Source organism: Pygoscelis adeliae, unplaced genomic scaffold, assembly GCF_000699105.1.
Source record: "Pygoscelis adeliae isolate BGI_AS28 unplaced genomic scaffold, ASM69910v1 Scaffold139, whole genome shotgun sequence".
In the NCBI taxonomy this organism is placed as follows: domain Eukaryota; kingdom Metazoa; phylum Chordata; class Aves; order Sphenisciformes; family Spheniscidae; genus Pygoscelis; species Pygoscelis adeliae.
In genome coordinates, this window is record NW_008825613.1 from 2,118,319 (window position 1) to 2,130,332 (window position 12,014).

General features: G+C 42.8%; 1 protein-coding gene across 1 annotated transcript in view; it reads right to left on the reverse strand.

Annotated features, from left to right (window-relative positions):
* Positions 1 to 38: 38 nt before the first annotated feature.
* Positions 39 to 12,014, reverse strand: part of CHUK (conserved helix-loop-helix ubiquitous kinase) — a gene marked incomplete at its 5' end in the record, with an annotated part of 31,757 nt that continues 19,781 nt past the window's right edge. The window contains 8 exons of the mRNA XM_009332788.1: positions 39 to 587; positions 2,547 to 2,646; positions 4,013 to 4,149; positions 5,015 to 5,162; positions 6,022 to 6,118; positions 6,867 to 6,916; positions 9,070 to 9,179; positions 11,804 to 11,865. Coding sequence (XP_009331063.1) covers positions 561 to 587; positions 2,547 to 2,646; positions 4,013 to 4,149; positions 5,015 to 5,162; positions 6,022 to 6,118; positions 6,867 to 6,916; positions 9,070 to 9,179; positions 11,804 to 11,865 — 731 coding nt within the window. The remainder of the gene's footprint in view (positions 588 to 2,546; positions 2,647 to 4,012; positions 4,150 to 5,014; positions 5,163 to 6,021; positions 6,119 to 6,866; positions 6,917 to 9,069; positions 9,180 to 11,803; positions 11,866 to 12,014) is intronic.

A 12,014-nucleotide genomic window follows, 5' to 3' on the forward strand; every position in this document is an offset into this window, starting at 1 on the left:
GGCGGGGACCCACCAGCCCGCAGGGAGGGAGCACCGAGAGCCTCTCCACAGCATTTATTGCAGTTAATTCTATTTAAAATATATATAATCTATACATTCATATTACACACGTGAGCAGTCGTGACAAGCGGCGGGAGGGCCGGGGGTACAGCAGGGCCCCGGCCCTGAGGCAGCCGCCACCCTTTGCTCTCGCCCTTCTTTCCAGGAAAGGTTCTGCCGGGCCCCGGCCCTCAGCGCCGGCTCCCGCGGGATATGTATGGCTGGCTGCCCCCACGAGTGCCCACCACAGGTGAAGGCAGCGGGCGCTGCAGGTGTGTCTCCAACAAGCAGGTTACTTGTTTAGTTGAAAGCCGAACTAGGCAACAGCCTGTAAAATGCTGTTTGTTACTGCCAATGGTGTATCTGCTACTGACCATCACCTTTGTGATCAACTCCACTAAGGTTTACAAAACACAAGGTGATTGATCAACCAGTCCCCTCCAGCTCGTCCCATTGAAGGCTGCCAAGCCACCTCTCAGCATGCAGGCACTTTGCAGATAGCAGCACGTCGGCTCCTGTGGCTATTTCAGCCAGCTCCAGTCAAAACTCTGAAAGAAGAAGCAAGGAAACAACTGAAGTGCAGGAAACAGCTACTGAATGTACATTTCCAGGGTGGTAACCAAAGGACGCTCACTATCCAGCATCTCTCTCTTCTCAAAGAATCATGTTGATCTAACAGCTGAAAAGCAATCTCACAATTTTATGACTCAGTTTGCTCCCGATACAAAATCCCCCATGCTTACGGCAGTGCTCAGGCATGTCACAGACTGTACTCGCTTTGGAAATTACATTTTGTGCCTGCACAAAACCTTCCGCCGGAGTTCCTAGTGCACCATGGGACATACTGGTAGTTCAAGAACACAAATGAAAAAGAAAGGCTTCAAGTCAAATGTATGCAAGAACAGAGAAAAGGTTCTCATAGTTATTCATTCTTTTTCCCTCTGTTTTTTCCCAAGTGAATTGAAGATGACAAATCCCATTTTCTGCTGCTTTCCTGTTGCCTAACTTCTGTCCCTTGATGCAAGGAAACGGGGAAAGAAACCAAACATAACGAAACAGGTGCTGATCTGCAGAGCGTGATTCCACAACAATGAATAATCTTTCTGGGCTAAAACATGCCAGAGACAGATGCCGCAGCCTGGAATGAGATACGGGAGATGACAGAGACATGGATGATTAACAGTTAAGAAGCCAGTCACACGGCTTCTTGCTCGTCTCCAGCCACAGCAAGGAGACAAGACAGGAGAGAATAGTTGTGTATTACACAACTGATACCAACTCTGTCAGAACTGAACAAAGACAAACTAAACATTCATTGACCAATGGTTGAAGACCAGGGTATGCATAATTAAGGCTGTTTTCCCCACTAACATAATTACTTTGCCTTAATCAGTAGCTGATTTCATTTCCCCATATTGTTCAATCCCTTGCTATTACACTGTCATCTGCAACTCCCACTAATTAGTTTTCATTTCACCATCCCAAATAACTTAGTAACTCCAGTAAACTCTCAGTTCACTGTTTACTATTATTCATAAACATTAGAACATTAAAATGTTTATGAATTGTAAGAGCTCCATTTCATCAACCACCTCCATTTCCCTAACCCTCTGTTCCTTGTTATTTCAGCAGTTACAATTGGTAAACAGCTTCAACATTTTTATCCCACGAGAATGGAAGTTATCCCTAAGGAGACCTTTAAGAAGCTTTTTGAAAATCCAAGTTACAGCATATTAGTGGATCTTCGACTTCTTTACAGGACTACAATAAATTTGTAAGACAATCTCATGCTAACAGAAGCTGTACTGACTCTTCTCCATTATAAACAGATCAATCTACATGCCTAATTGTCCTTTTCTCATATTTATACAGGTCCTTCTATGATACAGCCTCTAAAATCAGCTGAGAGCCTCTTCTAAAAGACTGGTATTCTGTGGTGCTCTTCATTCTTCTGGTAACTGGGCTCTTTTGAGCAGTAACTTACTGGTCTCAATTAGTAGTTCAGGAACAGAGTTTCAGATTGTGTCAAAACGTCTGGGTGATCGTTATTTACTTTTGTCATTTCTTGCTATTTCAAATACCAATTTGTGCAAAGAGCCTTCTTAGGACTCTCTAAAGCCCCACTTCTGCCATAAGGAGAGCTTCAGTTAATGATCAGGAAAGGGCTCTGGAAATGGAGAACCCTGCCCACTCCAGTGCAGGGAAACAAACCAGGACTCTCCAGTTGAGAATACAATCAGCATTCAGAGCAAGCTCTACCAGCCAGGGGGCCCCATGGAACAGCCCACTCCGCCACGCAGACCACTCAGCTGACACTAGCACCAAATGCTACCTTCCATAAGGACCGGCACGTTAGCAGAGTCCAGGAGGGATGACAGACATCCTCTGCCAGACACAGCAATTCACATCATCATAAATGGCCCTATTTAAGGAGTTCTCCACACCCCAAGAGGACCCTGCTGTGGCTCTTAAAAATCAGGTCCTCAGAGATACATCAACAGACTTACCATCATGCTGTTGTTCTGCTCCTGTCTCGCCTCCTGCAAAATACTGCTAAAGAGTTCAAGGTAATTCAGATTCTCTTCTATCACATGGGCAAAATTTTCCCTGCAGGGAAGGGAAGGCATAAGATGACAGATTTAAAACACAACGTAACACCAACATCAAAAGGCTCTGCATTGGGGGAAAAACCCCCCAAAACCCAAACAAGCCATAAAACTGATTTATAGGAGTTCTCTGCAATTGTAGGCGCTACCTTGTAGGGCACAAAAACATGCCCTGAGGTGGCATCCTGCAGATCCCCACCCTGGAAGTGTGAATTTCCTCTCCTTCCCTACAGAGGAACTGCACAAACCACACTGAAACTCAGCCTTAACAGAACCTAGGAAGTGAGCTGAGTATGAGGGGCCTGAAATCACTGTCCACTCCCCATAAGGTTTACATCTCTTGACTCTTTGTACAGTGCCTCGTACAGTGAAGTCATGGTTCGAAGAGGAGCTCTGAGGCGATCCAAAGGCACCCTGCTCAGGAAAGCACCTATTACAAGGCGATCACCCCACACTACTCAGAGGCAAAAATTGCCCCACAGCAGCAGACAGAAAAGAGGAAGCAGACAAGGTTGCTCAGGGTTTCAGAAAAATCAACTGACTTCCAGCAAAAGCCTGCTTAGATGTGTATCTTCAGAACCTAGGTATTTCCCTGACCACCCAAAAATGGCCAAATGGTTTGATGCCAATGTTCACAACCCCTGCCCCAACCCCCACAAAACCAGCACTGCTGTGGATCAAGGGCTGAGCAGTCTTTGAGGGGCGTCTTCCCTTCTGTTACGCTGACTGGAAGTAAAATTGCTAATGAAGCGAAGACAAAAACACCTTGGCTCCTGACAACTCTCTTACTGAGCAAGGACTGGCTGAGAGAGGGGGCCTTAATAACCAAATCCAACCCCAAGACAGAATAACAACATGCAAGAAATGAATAGCACAGTGCTAGCTGATGGAGATCACAAGCTCTAGCTGAGAGTGGTATGTGGAACTTGCTCAGGACCAGAGAGTGGAGGTTTGTGAATAAAGAGTTCAACCTAATTCCTGATTTTTTAGAGCATTAGTAACATATGAGCTACTGAAACGTTTTTTTGGAAGGATAAAAAAAATCCCAGATATTGAACCAGATGGATTGCTTAGTACTGACCCCGACTTCAGACCTCCATTTGAATTAAGACTTCTTAAAATTAATAAGTTACTAGAACTCCAGTCATGAGTTGAACAACACTGCCTTCAGAGACAGTCTAGTATGCCAAAACTTTCCCTGCCCCGCATATCCAAAAAACACCACATGGGATGTGGTGAAGACATGCTCCTCAGCCCCCCCTCAGCACTGGAGACTCCAGTGGCAGAGGACAAGATTTCAGAGTGTATGCATACAAAATGGCTACACTGACTTCTCTGCAGTGGCCTCCTTTCCCAACAGCTCTTACCCATCTTCGGGAGTTGCCACAGATGACAGAGGGTGAGGTACATTCCCTGAGGAGCTCTGTGAAAGCCACGTGGCTGCTGGAGTTGAGGCTGTCCCTTCTAGGCTGGAGCTTACCAGTGATCGAGAAGAGCTCTGAGTCTAGAAAAAAGAAATTCATCTGCTGTGACGGACAAAGGAAGGATTTAGTCAGGCTTAATTATTTTGTATGCAAGACTTGCGATTGAACATAAGCACTGTTTGTAACATATACATACAATCTAGGCCATGCCTGTGGCTGGCAAGTCAGCTGATACAACCCTCCACAGCTGTGCTAATAGCTGGTACCAAATGTCTCTGCATGACAAAAGTCACCCGTGTTGTACATGGCATGTCTTCTATACACTGAAGAATTAGGAGGTGGTGCCATGTCCTAAACTGTGAGTCATGCACAGCAGCAACTCTCCTGACAGGGGAAAGACATACGTGTTTCCTATGCTGACCTTGAATGTAGGCATGTGGAAATCAGGAGATCACTTCAGCTGTACGGTCACTATAATTGATGCAGAAAAAGCAGTGTAGTCTTAAAACACCTTAAACTAACCTGGGAAGCACCCATTTTGCTTTTGCAGCACTAAAATAATGATAGGTTTAATACATCAGGCTGAAGTTCACCAGTCCCAGTGTACACCCTCCAACAGCGGCCAACACTAGATGTTCAGGGAACGTAAGAACATGGTGCATGGCATGGCATGGCATGGCATGTCTACCACACTCCAGCCACTGCATATGCCGTTTGATGACCTACTGGGACCAAGGAGTCTTCTACTGGGCTTCTTTTCCATGAATTTGTCTACCCCCTTTCTAAACCTGTGTCAACTTTTAGCATCTCAAATTTCCCTTCTCTACAGTAAAATCAACCATTCTGTGGAAGTTATCCCTTTATGCTCTCTTCAGAGTTTCATCTGATGTCCCCTGGCTCCTGCACTGGAAGGAAGAGCAAACGAGTAGTCCAAAAGCTACTTACGCAAGCGATTTTCAGCAAATGCCATATCTCCCTTTGTCTTTTGCCCTGCATCTGCATCACTGAGTTGTCAGCTTCCTTGATGTTATTTAGAGCCACTTCGATCTTTGGAAGTAAGTCAATGATCTTCTGCTTACAGCCCAAGAGCTTGCTATAATAAAAACCAAACACAAAGTTACTTTCCAGCTTGTGTGGCAGTATGTTTTGGCAAAACCAAAAGCCTCACCTTGGGATTCAAGAAAATTCTGTGAGAACACCCCTTTCTCTTAGCACAGCACTGTGATAGCTGCAGGTACAAAACCTGCAAGACTGGAGGGACCCCTGGAGTTTTCCAAGTCCAGTTAAGACTCAAAAAAGGAGGCAGATGACACTACTATTAATACGCACAATATAAGCTCTTCTTATTTGAAATGCAAAAATTGATGACAATGGACAGCACAGCAACTCAACCATGGTATTTTATTAATCTTCTCTGGTCTCTGTTGGTCTCTGTGGGCTGACCATACCATAGCTAACAACTTTCTTTATGCGATCTATTAAGCTTAAACCATGACTGCAATAAAACTAAATCATGCTTTGCTGACTACTGACATTTGCATAATGACATTTTTTCTGAGCTACTTGAAGAATGAATGAATTAATGAACAAATCACCGTGGTATCTTCTCAGTCATTACACTATTTCTTTTTTTCCCCTTAAGATTTTAATCCCAACCTAAACACTGGCAGAATTTGTCTCATTTTAAAGTGAATTCCTGGATGCTAACAGTGCAAGCCATTGCATTCTCCTCCCCTTCCCTATTAGCTGTACACATTAGCTATAAGTTTTAAAAAAGTAAGTGGAAATTCAACACAGACACAAAGGAGCAGAATTAATATTGCTATGAGAAACGTATACCTGTGGATGGAGATTTTGGGCTCTGATCTCTGTGGTTTTCCCCCTCCTTTCCTGCTACAAAGCTACAAATGCTGCAAGTTGCATTTGTTTGGGTTTTTTTCTGCATAAAGTACCTGAGATGGCCAAACAGCTCCTTGAGAACTCGGTCTTGGCTCTGTACTGTCTGCACAATGATCTTCACCATGTCCGTGCTGTCACTGTAGGCATGATCTGGAAGGGCCATCAATCACCACATTAGTAAAATGCTCTTCAGCGAGGAGCCACTCTGGACACAAACGCCCAGAGTCAAGGAAAGGTTTGACTTAACGACTGCAGCCAAACTGAAACACAATGAAACATCTTAAAATCTGTCACAATCTCTCATTAGGCACAGCTTTTCCTTAATGTCTCTTCTCTCTGCAGTAACGTATACAACTCCAGCACCCTTGCTGTCTAGATACTGGCTTCAATAGCGACTGCAGGTAGTTGCCAAATGCGAAAGTAACTAAATCTTTCTGCTCAGCAGTTACAATGTTCAGAACATAATAATCCCCAAACATGGGGCTCCATCCAGTATAATTAAGAGAGAAGGGGAGCAGGAGAAAAGAGACTGCCCTTGGGTTGGTGTGACAACAGAGGAACAGCAGTTCTTCCCATGTCTGGGGGGAGTAAAGCAATAGTACTGGGGGCAGGAAAAAAGGTAGAGAGTGTCAGAAGGCAGACACGTGTTCAGGGCAGTTGCTCCAAGACTGAAAACCAAAAGACAAATCCAGGGCTGAGGAACAGGACTACAGGAATTTGGGAGAGCTCTAGGCTCAGCAAAAAGAAGAAATCAGCTTAAGGTACGCCCTTGAGTCTGGTTAACTTTAATACAATCATTTGCCTTCTCCTAGTAAACAGTATTCTCTGGGTTTGAGTTCAGAAAAATTAGTCATGGGGTATGAGTGTGAAACAGTCCTTGAACCATCTCCTTCCATACCTGGAGGTCTCGTTTTTAATTGCTTGTACAGGTCTATGGCTCTCTGTTCCCTTTAAAAAGAAGAAAATGATTCATACATGTATCAACAAGCAGGTGACTCAAGAAAAAAAGCATTACAATTAAATTATGCCTTGCTGAACCTCATTCGTTGGAGCTGCCACCTTCTTCTATAGCTAGTATACAAGTATGATATTTGGAACACAGGGATGGTATTTCTGTGATGGAAACCAACTCCTCCTTAAAAGCTGTCTCTCTTTCCTCTGATTATGCATTTTCTTCTCAGATAACCATACCAATTGGAGGTTATTTTCAATTTCAAATTTTCACATGGCTCAGCTGTGTTTTCTTTCTGTGGTATCCTTAATTAAGAAACTTCATTTTTGTAACTATAGGTACTTCTGCACAACTGCCTGAGAAATTCTTGTTCCTGTTCTGCATTTTTTTGCCTGAATTTTACAGTGATATTCTGCAAATGGAAAGAGACAGCTGCATCACAAACAAGAGGACAGTGTCTCTTCTTCCCATTAAATAAATGTTATTTCTTTCAAGTATTTCAAATGCAGCCAAACACTGAAGCTTCCACCCTTGAACAAATCTTCACTGTTCTAAATTGAAAGTCTGTCAGAAACAAGTAGCAGTTAGCCATTTCTAACTCTGCTTTTGGGCCCTCACCAGGCCTCTTCTTCCCCTTAGCTGCTCTTAGATCAGCCCAATACTGCTTCAAGAGATCATGCAAGCTGCTTCTGCTTATGTAAGTCAGCATTTCTAGTGTGCTGGATAGTTATCCATCTTGAAACTCCTGCATCAGCCAAGGATATGGGGAGAGGTGCTCTTTACTCCTGCCGCACTAGGAAAAAAAGAACATTAGCATCCAGCACCGTCAGGTAAATTTGAGACATCACCCAGGATCCACGTGTGTCTTGTGGCTGTGTACATCAAACCTTAAGCTAGTGCTCTGCAGCATGCTTTGCTCTAGCCCCAAAACTAAAGAGCAGGAGACTCAATCTGTTCTCCACTTCACTCCTCATTAAAAGGAGTAGCTTTAGACCAGAATAATCAACAGCTTAGGCCACACTTTAAGCACCTGCAAATAGCTGATACAGCCTTGGGTTTGCAGTAGTGAAAGTGCTTAAAAACAATGTTTTATGGGGCAGGTTCATGATTAGTTTAAGCTGCTCTGAATGTGGGCTACTGCTGCAAGAGGTGGCTTCTCCCTTCCACCACTTCCTCCCCTGTGCACCAGTTCTGCTGCTCCTGCAACTACACATGGATGAAAAGCAAGTTAGCTGATCTAGCTCTGTACAGAGGGAGGGGGGAGAACATGCCAGGAACAGGCACGTTTCTTCCCAGAATACTGAGTCATTTAGAAGAGCTCTTATTAACAACAGATTTAGTGGCTATTTAATCTTGGTGGCTATGTGATGCCTCTCTTTTATAATTGTCACTTGTGCTCTCAGCAACAGCCCAAACTACAATAATTGCTTCCTACGTCTTCTTAAGATCAGTAATACCACTTAGCTCTTTCACATTTTTTCATACTTTTTAAAGAAATAAATATTCAACTTTCCAAACATTCAAGTATCCATGAGTTGTTAATTATCCTTCCTTTGAAAACACATTGAAGATATTTAACAGGATCTTACAATGGTTTCATAATTTTCTCACTCAACACTACAAATTTCACTCTTTTCCAATGCAAAAAGAAATCCTCTGCATTTTTCAGTTGAGACCAAGATATGTATCTTAGGCCCATCCTCTTCTAAGATGAAGTTTCACAGTCAGCGACAGAGAAGTGTCCTGTCCTCCCCAGCTGTGTTTTCCATGTTTCCCCAGGTCTAGTCATTGTGCGGCTGCAGGGTAAGTTAGGTAAGTTAGATGAGTTTACTCCTGCAACGGAATGTTAATCTTTCTTGCACAGCTAGCTTTCAGGCAGAGCAGTGTCCTATTCTAACTTATAATGCTACCAAGTGATCGTTAGAACTTCAAGAGGAATGAGGAACGTACAGCCACAAGTGGTGGGATCTTCCCTTTTACCACCAAATGGTCTTAAACCAATTGCAAACTACTCTGTACTCACAGTTTGCAAATAGCGAAGAGTGCATTTCAAAAGCACTGATGGAATCACCAGAGAAAAAAAACCCTCAGACACTGAAATACACAAAATCCATCTATGTGCAATAAAAATAATAAGTAAAGAACTTACAAGCTCTCCATGACCTCTCCTTGGCGCCTTGCGTACGGACTCTTCTGAAGCTCTACAATCTCTGTGTGCAGAGCCATGATCTGCTCATCCAGATATCCAATATCTTCAGCCTAATGGGGAAATACAGTTACAAATCAAACTGAAGGAGGAGAGCAATAAAGTAGATAAAGATCCCCAGAATACTTGTTTGGATTATGGGCTAAATCCATGCAGAGTTTAGGAGAAAACAGCTCTTTGACATGACTGCTGCTACAATAATTGAGGATACTGTTATTATCTTCTCAGTGGATGATACCACCTAGATCCAAATCTCTGACAACCACACTGGACAAGAAAAATCAGTTTCTTCATAAATCGTATCTCTTCGAGATGCACGCTGCACACACATACTCTCTGGCTCTACATACGTTCCAGCAGGGAAGATTTTTTTCTTCTACTCTTACGGTATGGACAAGAGGGTGCTTTCACATTTTACCCTCCCATATGCATTTTGGTCTGATATTTCTCCGGTATTTCACGTCTTCCTCAAAGCAATATAAAAGATACCGATCTTATGCCAAGCTCCCACAGTTAAGTTAGTTGAGGCAGCCAACAACAAAATTTCTGAGCGTGAGGAGTAGGTACGTGGAGATCTCCAGCACGGTTAAGAAAGCACTGGTCACTGTAATGGGTCTTAGCGCCATGGACTGTGGACACTGATCTGCCTTCCTGAGAAAGTATTTTGAGATATTTCAGCTTTTCCTTTCTGACCTGGGGCTGTAGGACCTGCAAATTGAACATTTTCCAGAATACACCCCTTGCTGAAGCTGCAGAAGTACTTGGTATGAGGCTATATAAATGGGATGTGACCCCTTGACCCAAAAGGGATGTCTGTAGGTCTTGCAGGTAACGAATAAACCAAGAAGAAGAAGAAGAAGCGAGAAGCCAGAGAGAAGCAAGAATCAAAGGAGAATCAGATTGTGAGAAAAATGTGAAGTAAACCCTGTTACCAAAAGAAATATCTTTATCTGGAGCACCATGACTCACCACACAGCATAACTGTATCTCTTGAATTCACAGAAGTTAAGCTGCCCGTTAGACAGACTGAGATACGACTGTGTATTAAAGAGTAAAACATTTTCCATTCCTGATAAATGGACACGGTGTGACTATATACGTGGACTGCACAGCTTGAAGACAGAACATAATTCTGATGGTCTGCGAAGTGAATATTTATCGAGGATCCTGGTTTTCTGGAAACAGCCACTGACAGCTTTGAATTATTCTGCTATAGGCAGCCTCCCTTTTATCTTTGTTGCTTCCTAACAGGGAGCAACAAGATCCCAAAATTTAAAGAGGTAAACAGATATGAATTCAGGTGGGAATCCCAGTTCCCCTAATCTCCATCATATGAGCAAGCAGAATCAAGGCTCCAACAATCTTTTGACTTAGATGAAGATAGATAATGGATCCCAGAACCTGAACTACCCAGTCTATTCCTTCATAGGGGAAAAAAATAGGCAATGTAATTTATTGTTTGTGTTTCTAATGGTGTCTGGGATTTTTATGTATTAATCACTGTGCTCTGCATTACTATGAGAGCCAATACAAGAACTGCCTGCAGGGGAGAGCAGAAATGCAAGACATCAGCCCAGCAAACAACGTGACAGTCCTGGTCAGCAGAACACGCAATGCTCTTGGCACTCCTGCAGTTAGCTACTATAAGGGAGCACAAAAAAGAGAGTACTTTTTGAGATATTTTAAAGACCTCTACTCTGAGAAATACATTACAAATGTGCTGACTTTTCCTTGCATTCCTTCTGAATGTCCCCACTTCTGAATGCTCCCCCCTCTGAATGCCTCCCCCCTCTCAAGCTTTATTCAGTACATCCAGTAGAAGAGAAGAAGAAACAGCTTTTGACAATAAACTATGATCATCCTAACTCTGTCCCTAGTTTTCACACCTAAAAGCTTATTCCTTCCCTATAAAGGTCTGGACAGAACTGTAGGCAGAACTATTCTCTGTCAAGAAAGCCTCTGTCTCCTCAACATTTTCAGTGGAGGTAAAATTAAAATGCTCATTCCCAGAAGACAGAGATCAGAATTCTAAGCAGTAGACAAATTTCAACTAGCCTTTCTTGCAGAACTAATTCTCCAAGAAACAGAAAGCCATTATGTCAGCTCAAGTGTCTATAAACCACAAGTGAAAAACATCTGTTAACTATGAGGACTACTACTCAGATTAAGAACTGGCTCTAGCTCTGCTCTAAATTTCTTATGGATGACTCTCATTAAAAACTAATTTGCATATTTACTTGCAGAATACTAGAAATTTATGTCCGTACTCCTAAATAAAGTACTGCAATTTTGAAATCAGTGTATAGTAAGTGATTGGTATTATTTTCAGCTTTAGCAATGGAAATTTTTGTGTACAGTAAATCCAACCAGGAAGACTCTTGTCCATAGCAACACCATTTCTTTTGGGCAATAAATAACATATCTCTATAATCTACTTTCCTATATAGACAACTGAGTCTAGTGACATTTGCACTGGTTTTGTTCAAATCACTAGATTCAAACAAGCTGGTGACTGGGGACTGTTTCTTTTTTAATGCATCTGCAATGATATTCTCATTCCCACAGCAGGAAGGATATGAAACACACTGAAGGGACAGGGCAGAGGCACATACGACACTAAGTTGCTGTCATGATCTCCTTCACAGAGAGATAATGAAGCTTCTTTAATATCCCCTACCTGTGCGCACTGAGAAGCCTTCTCTTCCATCTCCTTCCAGGCTTTGAGCATCTTTTCTGAAGCTTAAGAGAGTTGTTAATTTATAAAAAGATACAGACACAAAAATAAAGCATGACCTGAACTTTACATACATCAGTTGAATTTGAACACAAAGAGCATGATGCTGAACCTTCAAGCAGGCGTCATGACCCAGAGATCACAGAGAGACAGC